The 17,096-nt window shown below is 38.2% G+C and overlaps 2 protein-coding genes across 3 annotated transcripts; one reads left to right on the top strand and one right to left on the bottom strand.

The window, feature by feature from the left end:
- The first annotated feature begins 727 nt into the window (after positions 1–727).
- Positions 728–2,464, top strand: LOC126782231 (uncharacterized). Of its 2 annotated transcripts, XM_050507443.1 has the most exons (2): positions 728–1,862; positions 1,920–2,464. In XM_050507443.1, the coding sequence occupies exons 1-2, from the start codon at positions 792–794 to the stop codon at positions 2,190–2,192; spliced, it is 1,344 nt and encodes a 447-aa protein (XP_050363400.1). In that variant the 5' UTR covers positions 728–791; the 3' UTR covers positions 2,193–2,464. The 2 variants fall into 2 exon arrangements, with proteins under 2 accessions (XP_050363400.1, XP_050363399.1); XM_050507442.1 differs by having other exon boundaries at positions 730–2,463.
- A 788-nt stretch (positions 2,465–3,252) lies between these two features.
- Positions 3,253–8,167, bottom strand: LOC126782228 (RNA demethylase ALKBH10B-like). Its single transcript, XM_050507438.1, has 7 exons — positions 7,506–8,167; positions 5,134–5,261; positions 4,895–5,012; positions 4,676–4,777; positions 4,449–4,564; positions 4,136–4,290; positions 3,253–4,033 (listed from the first exon to the last, which is right to left on the bottom strand). Exons 1-7 carry the CDS (start codon positions 8,029–8,031, stop codon positions 3,556–3,558), a joined length of 1,623 nt encoding a protein of 540 aa, XP_050363395.1. The 5' UTR covers positions 8,032–8,167; the 3' UTR covers positions 3,253–3,555.
- Between the last annotated feature and the right edge of the window lie 8,929 nt (positions 8,168–17,096).

Raw genomic sequence — 17,096 nt, 5'->3', positions numbered from 1 at the left:
GATTTAGTTTTCTCATCCATCACCAGCTTTGGTGGGATACAAAAGGAATAAACTTGCAAGTATACAAAAGGAAAAGTTAGGAGTTGAAACCAAGCATCCGAGAGACAGCTCGAATTTCCCTTTGCTTCGATTGATCTCAATTCTTAAAACAACAACTAGCACTATTGCCAACATCAAGTGGGCAAAGTAACTGAAATTCTGAATAGATATAAACCTATAAGGAACCAAGATGGAGTACCATTAGGGATTTAGGGGTACCCAATTTTGTTGGGAAACATGAGGACCATTTCATGTGTCTGCACCAACGCAAATATTTGGTTAGATGGTACACTAAGTATACCATTTAGTTAGCTGAAAAAAAAAATCACAAAGGCCAATATCCCGGTCACTTACACATTAAAGATAATATGAGCGAGAATCCTTCTAAAAAAAATTTAAGCAAGAACCACAAGGTGTAGCTTATTTGTTTGAAAATGTGGTAGTAGATTAGAGAATTGCAATAAATTGATGTTTGTACTCTGAGTGCTATTTTACGAGGTATGAATTTATTTTCGGCGAATCCGAATTCTACCGACCAGGTAAAACATGCTCGATTCAGAAAATAGTTGATGGACCTGTAGGGTGCGCTTGGACCTACAATCCAAAATACTATAACCCGAGCCCCATTGTCGACCCGACATTGGCCCTCCACCAAATACTGTACTAAAACTTCGCACCAAAAAAGCGTCTGTTAGAAATCTCCCTCATTTTTCTGGTAAAAATTCCCTCTCTGCTTCCCCCAAAATCCTTCCATGAATTTCTTCAAGTCCGTATTCGCCGACGAACCCGAATCAGCCTCCCCCCTTAGCCAAGATCCAGATCCCAACCCCCAACGCCACCCCAACCCATCCGCCACCGGCGGGTGGAACTTCGGCGATCTGATCAAAACCATCGCCACCAAATCCGAAACCGTCATCGAAACCTACCGCCGCGACCTCCAGGAGTTCGGGTCGGGTCTCAAGAAAGAGATCGAAGTCGCCCAGGGCTCTCTCGAAACCGTCGGCACCAAAATCGACGAGCTCGGGACCACCGTCCTCCAAGGCACCGCCCAGATCATCTCCCACTCCATCCTCAACCCCGATCACGAGTCCGACTCCCCCGATTCCTCCGCCGCCGCCGCCGCCCGCCGGAGCCTGAGCTCCAAGAGGTACAGCCGCTTCGAGTCGCAGCTCCGCGCCGCGCAGGGCGACGCCAGCACGTACTGCGAGGAGCCGGAGGAGGCGGAGGAGTACGGGCGGTGGAGGCTAGGGTTTGCGCTGGAGGAGAAGAGGGAGGAGATTGAGGAGTTGCTGGAGGGGAATGGAGCGATGGAGGCGGTTTATAAGAGGGTGGCGCCGAGTGTGGTGGACGATGAGACGTTTTGGAGTCGGTATTACTTTAGGGTTTATAAGCTGAAGCAGGCTGAGGATGTGAGGGCCAGTTTGGTGAGGAGGGCGATTTCGGTGGAGGAGGAGGATGAGTTGAGCTGGGATGTTGATGATGTGGAGTATGATGAGGATCATGGTGGGAGCAATGCCGTTGCGAAATCGACTTTAGGGAAAGAGAGGGAGGTGGTGAGTGTTGATCAGGCTGGAGGGGAGGGGTTTTCAAGCAATGTAGATGCTGGAGAGGCGAATGAGGCCGCGAAAAAGGTTGTAGAGGAGGAAAGTGCTGCCAGGGCGGCCGAGGTTGTTGGAGAGGAGGAAGGGAAGAGTCTGGAGACGAAAGGCGATAAGGAGTCGGAGGAGAAAGCGAATGTAGTAGGGGATTCCGGGGTGCAATCAAAATCTGATGAGGAGAATAAAGACTTGCCGTCTAAATCTGATGAAGCAGTGGCTTTAGAGGTGAAGAAGGATGAGGCTCCTGCATCTAGGGAATCTGATGAAGCAGTGGCTTTAGAGGGGAAGAAGGATGAGGCTCCTGCATCCAGCAAAGAGAGTGGCGTATCGGCTGCTTCAGTTCGGTCCTCAGCAGAACCCGAGGAAGAAGAAGACCTTGGCTGGGATGAGATTGAGGATCTTAGCAGCATTGATGAAAAGAGAGTGACCCCTGGTGCAAGTGGGGGAAGTGCCAATACAGCTGAGCTGCAGAAACGGCTGAGCACTGCTGAAGATGAAGAAGATTTGAGCTGGGATATAGATGATGATGATGATGATGAACCCCCCAAGGGTTGATACTTGATAGCAATTGATTTTAAGGTCTTTACTCTCATATTTAGTGCACCAATTCTGTATTACCCCATGTCTGTTATGCAACAAGTGTGTCATATATATGTAATAGCCAAATGGGGAACTTTATTTTTCTTAAATTTGTTTCTATAAGATTGTTTGAAATGCAAAGATGGTCAGTGAACCAGCTCTCTGTACAAAATTGTTAGCTTTCATTAGCATTTGACCATTACCAAGTAAAATTCCGAAGTTATTGGTTGCATACTCTAATTGTTACACTTTCTGTTTATCCCTTTCATCTCTAAATCTGAATTCTAGTTTGATTAACCCGAGCTTCAGCTGCTTTGGACATTGATGAAACGTTCTTCTGATGTTTTCAGAGAATCACTCTGCAGATTCTGGTGTTTTCAGCTCATTCTCAGAATCTCAGTACGAAATTTGAGTGGCTGCAGTTCAATGTGTTATAGATACTTGAATTTCCATATGGTTCACGTATACCAAACTGCAAATGGTAGCGAGCTTCAGCATAAACAACAGGTGCTATGGCACCAAACTACTCAACCAGGAGTTCTCAGCTTCGATATGGATGCCATTTCCACGAGTGTGAGGAAGTTCTGCTGCAACAGCAAACTTTCTTATAGTTATACCTAACCCAAACATTTGGTGCAATCATTTTATGCAAATTGTAAGCAGATTGCCCCACTTGAAAAGAATGCAGCTTGTCACTTGAAGAGTACTAATCTCAACTGTGTCTTCTACCTTTTCAACTGGGTGATATTCTGTTTTCTGTTCGTAAAAACTTCTGAATGTCAGAACCAGTACACATCATACAATGCAGCTTTTGAATGACAGTCACAGAATCACAAGGACTTTCCAAAGTGTAACTTGAAGAGTGCTAATCTGAACTGTGTTAACTGACTGTAAGAATTAGAAGTTGACACTTCTCTTAAAGAAAACCAGAATTTGGTTGTACATTCTATAAGTAATTCACATAACCTGTAACAAAAAAAAAAGTAATTCACATAACTTGGATTAATTGGGGAAAAAGGAAAAAAGATATACTTGGTTAAGAAGATGATATATAAGTAATATAACTTGTCTGAAAAAAAAAACTAACATAACCCCAATACAAGATTCAGCACTTAAACTAATTCACACTCCACAACTTGAGCTCAACTACCTACTCAGGATATGAAAAGGGAAAATTTTGAAAATTGAAACCGACTCTTCTAACAGCACCTAGGCCTGTTTGTACAACAAGAAAAACTCCTGCAGAACTTGGAAGTAAATATGAATACCATCTTTGCTGAATTCATATCATTTTTCAACCCAGGGCTGCCTGTGACTAACTTGACACCAATGATCTTCCTCACACAGTGATGCCCGGCTCAGAAGCAGCCTCCACTACATGTGTCTCAGCCGGGGAAGGGAGTTCCATGAGCCGTCCTTTTTGCGCGCGGGGCGGAAGATGTTTTGCTGGTTTTCTTGATCCCACAGTCCATGGCAAGAAAACTCCAGTACCACTTTGAGGAACTTTTCGAGGGCTCATTACCATAGGACGAACTGGGGCTATCATGACCACTGGAGCACGGAGGACACCCCATTTGGGCATGACATCCATTGCCTCATAGCCATTTGGTGCTCCTTCGTGAGCTGCATATGGGCTCATGACGCTGGGCTGCCATACAGTTATAGCACCATTCTGTGTTGGACTTTGAGGGGATGACTGATATTGGTTGGAGTCTACTCGGACTCTAAAGAATGTAATGCTGATCCTCTCGTTTGGAGATGGACACATAACGTGCCTTGCCATGTCTGCACTGTTTCCCCTCATAACTAGGAGAGACCTGTAGAGTATACAATCAATGTTCATGAGTTTGATTACTCTCAATAAAATTCACAGCTAATAGATATCTCATGTTGATAAAAGTATAACTAGGAATGCATACCCTTCCTTCAACGAGAGGGTCAGTGGCCCCTTGTAGTTCCCCTCCGTATCAGTCACAAGGGTGCGCCCGTAAGCCATTGTGGATTCAGATAGGAGAAGAGTGGAGATTGGCTGATCCAAATGTGGTGGCTTTAGGAACGGCTGCGAGTATTCTCCCTGCACAAGAAATGATCATGAATTCCCGGTTTATCTCTGGAAATCAAATTCAAATTACATGTAACAAGACACATAACACAAACCAATGGTGATAGACTGCAAGTTAAAAAAAAAAAAACAGAGGAGGGAACATGATAATGCAGCGAAACAGTGAATACCTCCTCAAAGAAGTTGATGATGCAACCATTAGGTCGTTTGTACTCTGGGATTAGTTGCCAAAGTACAAGGTGATCAATCACATCATGGAGAAGAGCTGGAATTGGTCCGATGTTGCCTAAAAATATCAGGTCAAGTTAAAGTAAAGTTAGTGCCTAGTCACAACTCACAACTGCATAAAATGCCAGATTAATACCAAATTATTTTTAGGATTTAAGTTGAGTCTTACTTGCAGCTTCCTCTTTGACCTGTCCAAATATTGGAATCCCAAACTGAATCAACTCTCTCCTGTTTCCTTTAATCTGCTTGTTGAACAAAATAAAAGTCTCACCTGTAATCAACAAACTATTTAGAATCAGCATCTTTAGATGGTCTTGACCAGTATTAGTTAGAAATTAACATAAACTCAGTTGAATTATCACAAGAACCTTAGGGGGATGGGACTTACCTGAGAGCTCTCCATTCAGACCAGCCGTGTGGAGTTCATTTGCAAATTCAGTCAACTTAGAGAGCTCAGATTCGGTAAATATGTCCTCAAATAGCTTCAAGCCTTTCACAACATTAACCTGCCATGTAACATCTACCAATCAGTCATAGCTACTTGCATTTCTTTCACATAATAAATCAAAGATTGGAGTTTGCTTCAGCCTTCTGTTTATAAATTAGATAGTAGAAGAAAGAGCTTACCATATGTCCCTTGACTGACTCCTTTGCTGAGAAACCTTTTGTCAACTTGATCTGGGAGCGACGTGCCTCACAGTCATCATGGTTAGAACATATCTCATTGTTCACTGAATTAAGCACTTCTTGAGATCCTGAAATCACAAGAACAGATGAACAAGATAACTAAGTTCAGACAGTAAAAAGATCAGAAAACTAATCAGCTTATGTACTCAATAAGACTCTCTAAAAGCCCAGTATTTAACTGATTCAAACTTCTATATCCAATATTTGTAACCTGATTTCACAAGCTCCAACTAGGAAAAAAAAAGTTAAGCCAAAGCAAAAGCTTAGTAGAGTCTAGTAGGAACTCCACTAAGACTAGGAAAGCTATTATAAAAATGAGTTACTAAAAGTATATGCTCAAAACTGCCAATGATTTTTCTAATCCAATTTGCCGATTTGGCAATTTAATGGGGAAAACACCTCCACTACACCACACAGATTTTATTTTTGTTATCCTATAATATTTGCTTATGTTACCATATATTCCAACCAATTAATGTCTCGTTAAAAACAACTAATTATGTCTCAGATATCACTCATTATAGGATCCGCAACCATACATATTTTAGACTAGCAGCATCAAGAGCTCCATAAAGGAAACTTCATTCCAACTATGTTCATCTCATAGATCCCTAAATTCGCCGGCATATCCGAATACATGTGCTTACGTCACTTTCCGGTCACTATATTAACTAACTGTACGTTGCTGCTTTATTCCAAATAGAACAATGTACTTTAGCTTTGTTCCAAATGCTGTCACTAGTCACCACGCACCAAAGAAGACGAGACACAATAACAAACAAAAACACACACAAACACAGAGTAAAGCAATGACACTAGTCCCTCCCAACTCTGCTGCCACCAATATCATTCGAATCTTCCTCCGGCCCCCGAGTCCAACTCGGTAATATCAACCGAGTCAACCAACACGAGGCCACACCCCCCCCCCCCCCCCCCCCCATCTTCAATGTTGGAATGACCACCACCCCAAGCGGCCCAGCCTTTTTGTTTTTGTCAAAACCCTACCCTTTACCTACCAACGCATCCCGTGACGTCAACCGTAAAAGGTACGGCTCTGATGGACCGCCGCCTATAATTAAATCAACGGCACGCCTCTCGAGCCATTATTGCAATCAAACTGATGCTGAAACCTCATTCGCTGACCCCCAAAACTAACTGTGACATCGACTACAGCCAATAATCCCCCCCGGCCCACCTCGATTTTCCCAAAACCTCCCCCTTAAACCTCGCAAACACTACCGGCCACTTAAACAACAGTAGAAAAAGTTTGACCGGAGTAAGAGTATCTCTAATAGTTTTTGATAAAATTTCTTTAAAATAAAAAAGTAAATACTAACAAAAAAATATGCTTAAATTCCAATTATTTCTTTATTTTACATATTTTAACATTTATTGTAAGTGAATAAAATATTATATAATTATACTTATATAATCATAAATTATTTTATATATTTAATTTGTTAATTTGAAATAAATGATTCAAATATTTTATTATTTTAATTAGTTGATATTAAAATTTGAATTATTGGAAAAAGTGTACCATTTAATGTTATTATTTTTGATTTTTTTTTTTAAATTGCTGCAAAAATTGAGAATTTCTCATTCTTTCTCGTCATTTATTTTATTTTAGAAAATGATATGCATAATTTATTTGAATGGAAAAAAAAACATAATGTACTCTAAAATTTCTCCTATTATTAATGTAACCAAAAAAACAAATTCTCTTATTCTCCAAAATATCAAAGCTGTTAGAGATGTCACCTCATCTCTCACTGTCTAACAGAACGTTGAATTCAAAGGTAGAGAAAATTGGTAACGGGGTATTGAATCTAGGATCTGGTGGAGAAAAACATGTTTTCCTTTTCTTACTTAGAAAATTGGGAAAATCGAACGAAAAAGGTAACTCTCTCAATTTAAATGATAAAAATCTTTTCGTTGTTGTCAGGGAAATTAATTTTTATCTCGAGCTACCAACAGAGGAAAAGTTTTCTCCAGATTCCAGACCACTCTCTCCTTCGTTTTTTCTCACCAACCAAACCGGACCTAAACTTCTGAACAAACCTATTATAACAAGTAACAAATTTCTTCCGTTTTTTATGGAGAATTCAGACGCCGGAGGTAGGTTCCAATCACACAACTGAAATCGAACGAGAAAGAAATTCTAAACTTAGTGTAGTGCTACGAAATCTGGCTCACTCAATTTCAGTCAATCATTTATGGTTAAATTTAAAATCCACCGTAAAACTAGGAAATATAGATCCGAAAAAATAAACATTAACAATTCAGAACTCAAAGGGAACTAGATCACGTACCTGAGTCAGTGATATCACTCTCCGGCGAACCGTCTTCTTCGGTAATGACCTCATCGGCGGCGACCTCATATCCGTTAGCTTCTTCCATCTTCTCGTCCTCCACACACGACTTAGCGCCTTCGCTGCTCTTGCAATTGTCCTCGGCTTCAAAAACTTCGCCGTTTTGGTGGCTCTCCCGCTCCGCCATCTTCGCCCCGAGGTTTCGGAGCTCCACCATCACGTCAGCAATGGAGTGATACTTTTGCATCTGGAGCACCGGGATCCAATTCATCCGCCGCCGGTGTATGGCGGCGAAGACGGCGCTGTACTCGGTGCCTCCGCCGCTGAGCTGCGTCAGGTGGCCGCAAAGAGCGTCGATGATCGCGTTGGCCGCCGCGAACTCGCCGCGGTACCAGCCTAGTATCGCGTCCTTGGCCACCGCGTCCGGCACCAACGTCATCGGCGTCGGCATCATTGCGGGTCCCATGGCTGGAGGACTGGCTCCATCGGCCGGCGGCAACGCAGCTGGCCCAACCGCCATCGCCATGTACTGTCAGCTCAATACTCTTTTCCTTTATATCGGAATCTCTCACAGCTCCCGTAGCACTCGTTCACGGTGGTTCAACTCCGGCACGGTGGTTGCTTAAGCTGTCTCAGGGGAGAGAGTTAAAATATAGAGAGAGAAGGAGGAGGTTTTCACATGGAGGGTTTTTGTGGTGCTTGGGATTTCATATATATACTCCGAGCGGGCTGCTGGGCCGTGGCATTTCCGTGCATGTGGAGCCCATGCGACGAGGTGGCAATTTCGAGGTTTTAGTGACGTGGCGGACCGAAATGAAGGTTGGGTGGTTTGGTACACCCAAAGATAAATTTTGGCTCTGTGAATGATGGTTAGGGCACGAAGGTACCTAGTTACTAAGGTCAGTAAATGGAATTACAAAAGTAGCCTTACATTTTGTTGAGCCTTACTATTCTTCCTCTGAGTAAATTTATCATTTATGTCCCTTGGGTTATCTATAGATATTAAAATGTTTTAAGTTGTTTGGTCCGTGGAATACAAGTTCGTTCAAATTGGTATGTGGATGTGGTTTAGAACTCTACCACATTTTTTATGCATATTAATCGTCTTAGACAAAGAATTTGGGTAGATGTTTCAATAACTTGCGCTACATGCAATGAGATTTGCGAGCATGATAGGATTGATGACTAATTTCCTTTTCTTGCAGAGGAATTTGAGGAACTTAAACATTACTATTTCTTTATATGAGTAATTATTTTGTGTACCTAGAACACTACATGACACTGTCATATGGTATCCTTGAACCAATCATATAATTATTTCATGGTGTAGTAAACATGCACACGTTGAAAGAAAAAATATATATATTTAAATATGAGTAACCAATCAGAAACAAACACAATAATAATTGACTAATAATATTAAATGGGTACGCCACGTAGACTATATACTGTGTACATATAATAATTTTTATTCTTTTTTATAACCATGTATTGAAGATAATAACACGATGTCATGTATTACTCACTTCATAAGTTCATAACTAATCAATTCAATATCTATATGCGAGTAAAGTTTTGGTGATAAGAACTAATTATTTCAAGCCTGAAGTAGCCTCTAGGATTAGAGAGAAAACAGAGAGTGCGCGCGCGAGGGAAGAAGAGAGAGCGGTGTGACCCTCTGGCGACACGCTCTTGTGGCGTCTTCGTCGGATGGATTAAGTTAAATAATCCCCATTAGAGAACAATATGTGTGGTGGAATGGTTGTCCAAGCTACCGAGAGACCAGGTTGTGGCAAGAGAGAAGGTTGCTTCATCTATCGATGGGGAAAAGGGATTTATGTAATACCCCGAAATTTAGTATTTACTATTTAGTACTCTAAGTTTATATTAACTTTTAATTAATTCAATTTTTCTTCTAATATTTATCTTTAGAAACCAATGATGCTAAGGTACATACTTTCAAAGATAATTAATTTCTTTTTATAAGTATTAGACCACGATTTGAATATGTTAGTTTACATTCTTGCGTATACTCGATACTTTGTAATCGAGTTTAAGACTAATACTAATAGTATTATTTTTATGCATTATATTAGTATTAGATAGTGCAAATATATTGAAAACCTTATAAAAAGAATATACTAAATTCCTTTAGAATAACACATATAAATGTGTTTGTTATATCTACACACACATATATATAATCCTTATGTCAATATGTTTTGACCCTTGCTTATTTATTTTTATGTTTTACCCCATCACACTATTTTTTTTATTTGCCAACAACCACACTAACTCAATATTAATTATTGCGAATGGTATATGAGAATTGAAATTTTGTATTCATTCTTAGCCTATTTATAGTTATGAGCTGTCTCAAGTTTTCTTCACACTTCAAAATCAGAAATCATGTAAGTCTAGAGTTCCCTTAGTTGATATAAAACTCAATCATCCAATGTTTCTCAAGCTAAAATTATAGCATTCATTATTTCTCTCTTAAACAAATTTCTTCTTTACTAAAGTAATCCAACTTTAGATCCACATCAAAACCTTTATTTCACTCCTGAAAATTGAAGGTAAGTACATCTTACATCCTTATAATCTTTTGCCTATTTAGATTTATCAAAGTGCATAACTAAGGATAAAATGGAAAAGACCATGTTTTGGTAAGAGATATATTTTTCGTATTTTATACCATCTGATTTTGTCCAAGGTAACAATAGCATTAAATTCCTCATAAAAATGCTTTAATTTAGTCTTTTGAATCACTCAAAAATGTTTAGAAATTGAGAAGTTATCGCTAATCAAAGTTAGAGTTAATAAACTCACTAAAAATCTTATGTAGCACTCACAACTTTAAAAACTCATATCTCACTCATTTTTAACATTTTCCACAAACTTTATATTAAATTAGAGTAGAAGACCTCTATTTTTAATCTAGAAAGTTTAAGAAGAAGTAATAATAAAAATTGTTACAAGTAGAATATATAAGACATCTAAGATGATAACTTGATGATCGGTTTCTGCACTGTTACTGTGTTTGAACTTTTTGGACTTAATGACTTTGAACTAGACTGTATGACTTATCCTATTGGATTCTTTACGAAAAATCCTTGAACATAGACTCCTCACTTGTCTAATTTGGACGTTTATTGATTGAGTTATTGATACGGAAAGTTGAGAGACTTTGACACTATTCTTTGAATGACAATTGCTACTTTGGACAAAGATTTTTCTCATTATGGGAGAAATGACTACTAATCATTTGACTACTAACTAATATTATCTCATTACTTTTAATTTAAAGTACATTTACTTTATTTGCACATTTACTTTCAAGTTTATTAACTTGTTTATATTTTATGCATACATTGAGTTATTGATAAGTATTTTATATCTTAGTGTAAGATTATTATTTTTAGTATTTAAATATTATCTTAATTACTAAACTGTTTGATATTCTATTGAGGTTATTGAGTTGGAGCTGTGAAGCCGGGTGATTAGTACTACCCCATGCTTAAGTGAATTGCTGGTAAAATTGTTTTGTGCTTTGTGAGTTCGCCTTGGGCCATAGTCCCTACAGACAATGCATTATTATACTCATAGGAGAATTGACCTTGAGTATACATACTTTTGTGTTAGTCTCGGTATGCTGAGGATTATCCGTGATTTTGGTAAACGTGAACCCTAACATGTGACTTTGTGATTAATTACCAGTTTTCTTGAAAATTCACACAATTGATTAAGTTTATTGATGCTGATATGTATATCTATATGCATAAGTAAGAATTCGTATGACCAAATACATTTAGTTCTTGGTACATTTTACTTGGTTGTTCATATTTGAATTTCTCATTAGCCAAATTATTATAAGAATGTATTATGTACTTAATGGGTCTGTGTTACTCATGATGTTATACAATCTTATTTTCAGGTAATGAATAGATTTTTGGGGAATGAGATGAATCTACTAAATAAAATGATGGTTTTTCTTCAATTATTATTTCAAGACAATAAATGCGAGACTCATGTATCTTCGCTAAATTTCAGTATTTCTAAATCTGTTTTATTGTAAAATAAATATGATTCTGTTTCCTAATAAAAGTATTATTCAGACATATATTTCTATCAGTTTTATTGAGAAAATTTTATTGTTTTAAGGTCACACCTCTAATTCGGGAACCATATTTTCCATATAATTGTAGTCTCAGATTTTGGGGCGTGACAATTTGTGTATTTATTTGTAGAGATATTTGATATTATGTCAGGTCTTTGTAATAAGAGATTTTAGTTTCACGTCCTCCTCATGTATTCGACAATTTCATTAATAAATGTTTGAGAAAACAACCGCACTAGCTCTTACATCAAAAAATAAACATTATAACTAATGTATGATTTAGCTAGTGTACTTCGAACTTTGGTATGCCACGTATGGATGCATAAATAACCAAATTATAATCATTGGTTATGATAGTTAGTTCTAGATAACTTAATCAATTATCTATTTACTTAAAAATAAAAGAAACCATCATCCCCGCTAAAATAACAGATGCGTGATGATTGTACTTCTTGAAATACTCGCATGTATGTTTATGAGCAAATTACCTAGTGTATATTTCAAATAACAAGTGAGCTGGTCTTTAATCGAACTCACGTATATCAAGTCTCATTTCTCTTGTTGCATTATTAATGAGGTGATGTACATTCAATTTTCAGTTACAACACTCCAAGTAAGAGTAATACGTGTCGGGAACCGAGAATCGTGTATTTAGTGATATTACACTTCATTTAAAGTTCATGTAAATGCATAGATTTTTGCTATCTATTAACTTAGTTTGTTTTCTGTGCTAAACTTTTTTAAAAAATTAAAATTAAAATTAAAAAAGCAAAAAGAAAACCTCAACATATTGTTCTGCAAGTGAAGCTCAAAATCACAAATTACTCAAAATAACTTACGTAGTAATGTCTTCAGCATCAATCACTTGAATCTACGTCAGATTTTAAGCAATTTAATCTTTTTTGTTTGGTTTCAACTTTATCACTCGCCGTGATAACAGAAAATTAGATTATTTGCTTCCGATTTTGAGGTACAGAGGCGGTTAGTCTGTACCTTTTGACAAGACCAAGTAAAAGCAGGCCATAACAGAACGACGAGACGCGCCCCAGAAAATGCCATGTACGGTGGCGTAGGGTATCCCTCCCCTCACAGTAAGTCAGGTCCGTTCCGGGTGGTGGGCCCCCCGCACCCGCCTCTATTGTTGGCTTATAGACGAGGAAGGAAAGTTGCGTGGGTCCGCCCCCCTTTTAGGATAGGCGGAGGAGAGGAGAGCCTAAAAGGCTCAACTTCTTCTAGTTGCGTGAGTCCACTGACGCGCATTCCGCACTAACCTCCACCAAGTGTCGTATATATAAAATGGCACGCAAAGCCACCACTATAAACGACACGCCGTCCGAGACGATCCCCGAGCTGGCTACCCGGCTCGTTATCAGCTCGCCTCGGCCGCCAACTTTCCCTTTAAGGCGACTTTTTTTTTTTACCGGAGGGGTTGTTTTTCAGGAACTTTCCTTTTCCGTATTTTATTGATGGGAAAGGGCTTTGTTGTCTAATTCGATCGCATCTCCGATATATAACAGAGGGAAGCTTGTTTCGGAAGGTTGACGTATACAGTATACCTGTCATTCATGTGAGTTAGCTTCATTCTTTCATTATTCTTAAGAGGTACCAAATTCGACCAGTATATCAATCTGTTTAGTTCTAAATTCGAATGCATATAATTAAGATAAGATAATACTTAGTGATTGGCATAACCTAATAAACCTATGCTGGCTGATCGTGTCAAGGTTGGCCTTAATTAGACGTTTGGCCTTTTGGGGTGCCCTAATGGTTGTGGCAGACTCTTTCAATGGGGTACATAGTTCTGCAAGAGCAGAGACTGCAGAGTGGGTATATATATATATATAAGTTCATGACTCGTAAACAGTCGTGTAAGCATTAATCTATAGTAGTCTATGTTCACCTTAGCATTTTGATATGTCATGCTTGAGAGTGTCAGAGACGATTTTTTTTCTTTCTATGATGTTGGTAAATGAAGTTACTTTGGAGTTTCTGATGACAAAAACAGACGATTCTTAAAAATTAAATTTGTACGTATGTAGGCTTGTGAATATCTCAAATGAGTACGTATATATAGTATTTCATCGATTTTTCTTCAATGATCTGAATTAAATTTACTAGTAGAAAATTCCATCTTTGTAAGGTAATCATGAACATATATTATGCTATAATGAGATCAGTCGACATGTTTCAAGATTCGATTTCCTGTACCAGAAGCTTTAAATATAGAGATGGACTATTTGTTAATAACATGCATTTCAATCAGTGAGTGTCCATATAATAATACACAATCTATACATGCAGTTTAGCTTTGGCACACATAATCACTGTTTAGGTCGAAATCATAAATCATGTGCTGTGTTACATGACATTAACCATGCATAGGATGCGTTTTATATTCATATGCGAACCTGCGCCATCCAAATCATTTCTAACTTTTTAACAAGAACATTAGCAGCTGTGCCACACACGTACTTTAACATATTCTAATGAACTTCTCTTTGTTTAATCCATCAGGGCATAAATCTTCACCTGTCAATTCCCCTAATAGTGCAAGTGAATAATTTTTATGCCTTTAATCCTTTCCATTAGGGCATAAAAGCCAATTGCTGCTAAAAGGATGACAAAGCCATCCTCTTCACTTGTTAAACAATTTTAACTTTGATCTTGTTAATCCTTTATTTGATTCTACCCGTCAAAAATAATCTTTATTCTCTACGTGGCCGAGTTTGCAAGCCAAGCCAAAGCTACGTACTTGAGTGGGGGATAGAAAGCCCTAGATTCCCATTGTTACCTTTTAATCTTTTATAGGTCAAAATGGAGGGTTGCACATGAAATATGTCATATGAGAGGCGCCAGTGAAAAGTAGGGTGCCCATTTAGATGGAGACCCTCCCATGACTCGCACCCACAAAGTCCCACAAGATTACAAAAGCACTTTCTAGAAAAAAAAAAGTTAGTTTGCAACTTCCTACTTAATTTCAATCCTGAAATCTAGAGGATTGTTCCTTCCTGGTTGGATACAAGTCTCAAACCCATTGTATTTTTTCTTAATTGAATGAAATGTTATTTGATAAAAAAAACTTAAATTTGTGCTTATGAAGATTAAAAACTTTGGTTTGCCAATAGAAACCCTACATGTGAAGAGATCATGCATGAACGTCAATCTACGTCGTCTATTTATTTTTGGGAAACCAAATCGTGATGCCCTTGAACTTATTGACAGTGACTACGACTGTACGTATAGAGGTTTCTGATATTTGGACGTCGATTATCACCATCGTGATCATGCCGACTATAAGATGTGACTGTTCAAGTATAAGAGTTTTAGTTAGTGTTGTATTTCTAATTGAATTATACTGTGAGAGTAAAAATGCTTTCTTTTTCGAGATGTGATGGGTGCCTCACTGCCTCGTTGATTCTACGCTACAATTGGATTGCTTGTTTGAGTTGTTACCTTGTAATTTGGTTGGAGGAGAGAAAGAACGTTGTTTCTTCTCTAACAGGTCGATCGATACCTTGGAAAAAATTAGATTTTGTATATTGCATTGTAAACAACTAAGAATAATATTAGTCTGTTTTTGATTAGTAGTATTCCATTAAGTTCATCATTTATCGATCTTGATCTTAAAATAACTACATATACTCAGAGTTTTCATGCATGGTAGATCGAATATGATCTCATACACCCTCAGTTAAACTTTATATATTCCCAAAGACAAAACCCTTTAAACACAAAGAAGATAAGGAACCCTTCTACATTCACACAAAACATGAGACCACCCCATCTCCTTGAACGTGCTTGTGCCCAAAAGCACTTTTAATTTTGTTAAAATTTGGATGGCGGAGGACAAAACCCACACACCAAAACCTAGACCATCCAAACTAAATTAAGCAGAAAATGATCGTATTTTTCTTCCTATGTATTGGGATAAAGTGTCAAAAATGCTCTAACATGTCATGTGGCATGTGATCTTTACGGCCGTTAAGCTGGGAAAAAGATGAATACACGAACACAAAGCAAGCTAGCAGAAATGGCTGGATTCCAGTTCCTAATTATTCATAGTTTTTATATATGATCGATCTGTTAAATCTAGGTGATCGATGGACGAAGAAACCAATTAAGAAGTTGATCCAAGAAAAAAGAGGAGCTTGATTCTTGGCCAGGCTACTCTATTTCTACTATAAATTAAGTAGAGCAAAGATATATGTGCTCTTCTGAAAAGAAAAAAAAAAGATATGTGCTCCTATAAATTAAAGTTTGTTTTTGTTTCGATTATTTTTCTTCTATGAGCAGCAACCAGCTGCTAGTTAATTGGGTATAAATTGATTAATCTGCACTTGGATCAGCGGAGATTTAGGAGATCGATCTCTATACATGCAGGTGTTTTAGCTCCTTACTTTGGTTTTAAAATATATAAATGTTCATGGCTCCTTTCGACAATGTTGTTCTCTCAGTTGATAAATTTTTCAAAATAACCACTTTTCATTCTCCAAATTGATTTATAACCTAGTTTTTTCAAAAGTTGAAAAATGACCTGATTGAGAGATAGAAAGACATAATTACCCCAAGATGTGATTTTTATATTATCTTTACTGGGCAGAGAATCTGGAAGTAAAAAAAAAACATAGCAATTTGATTAGACATGAAGAAGATCAAGATAAGGAAGAACAAAAAATTACTATACAATTGTAACATATGATTAGAAGTTAATTTTGTTTTGGATAGTATTGCAAGAACTAATAACGAATTCACTTTCATATCATATTCACATCACATTCAACGTATTCCTAGGTTAATGACATTTATAAACCTTTTTTTTTAAATAGTGAAACAAATTCACTTGGCATAAGCCAATCCGAGGGCAAGGCTCATAACGATCACAATGATCATGCATATAGGTGATAAGCCACCCTTAAGCAAGCACTAACCAACTAGGCAATAAACATAAAAACGAATTTAAAAGTTCGAAACTAAAATTCGTACAAAACAAGCGGACATAACCAAAGTTCGGAAAATAAAAGCATAAAGCAAATAACTCCTCACTTCTCATTAGCTAGGAACCAAAACCAACATGAGCAGAAAGAGCTCAAGATAAATGAAGCCCAGCCCAAAAAGCTAAGGCCCATAGCCTTGCAGCCCTCCCTCAACCACATCAATTCTGGCTAGATCAGACCGCATGGGACTTCGTCTACACCTCAATCCGGTGCCATGGCCGGCTTTGGAACCATGATGAAACTGGTGGTGGGACTCAACGCCTCCGCCGCCGCCGCTAAGAAAACTTGCTCGACTGTCGCCAGTGGGTTAACTAGGATGACAATTTTAGTTATGGGTGAAGATCGGCACCAAGTCCGTCTACAATGAATCGTCAGGAAGCATATCTGAATAACCTCTTCCGTCTACAAGTTTAGGCTTCATCTCGCCGGAAAGATATAGTCTTTGAGCAGGCGAAAATCAACCTACCGACCGACAATCCA

Source organism: Argentina anserina, chromosome 2, assembly GCF_933775445.1.
Source record: "Argentina anserina chromosome 2, drPotAnse1.1, whole genome shotgun sequence".
NCBI classification, from domain to species: domain Eukaryota; kingdom Viridiplantae; phylum Streptophyta; class Magnoliopsida; order Rosales; family Rosaceae; genus Argentina; species Argentina anserina.
The sequence above is the reverse complement of the archived record's forward strand: the minus strand, read 5'-3'. Positions and strand labels throughout refer to the sequence as shown.

Excerpts from the sequence above, each read along its gene's own strand:
- LOC126782228 (XM_050507438.1), bottom strand. The coding sequence starts at position 8,031 with ATGGCGATGGCGGTTGGGCCAGCTGCGTTGCCGCCGGCCGATGGAGCC. Across the intron at positions 5,013-5,133 it reads AGTCAGTCAAGGGACATATG|GTTAATGTTGTGAAAGGCTT; the intron begins GTAAGCTCTTTC and ends GTTACATGGCAG. Across the intron at positions 4,291-4,448 it reads TCATCAACTTCTTTGAGGAG|GGAGAATACTCGCAGCCGTT; the intron begins GTATTCACTGTT and ends TTTCTTGTGCAG.
- LOC126782231 (XM_050507442.1), top strand. The coding sequence starts at position 792 with ATGAATTTCTTCAAGTCCGTATTCGCCGACGAACCCGAATCAGCCTCC.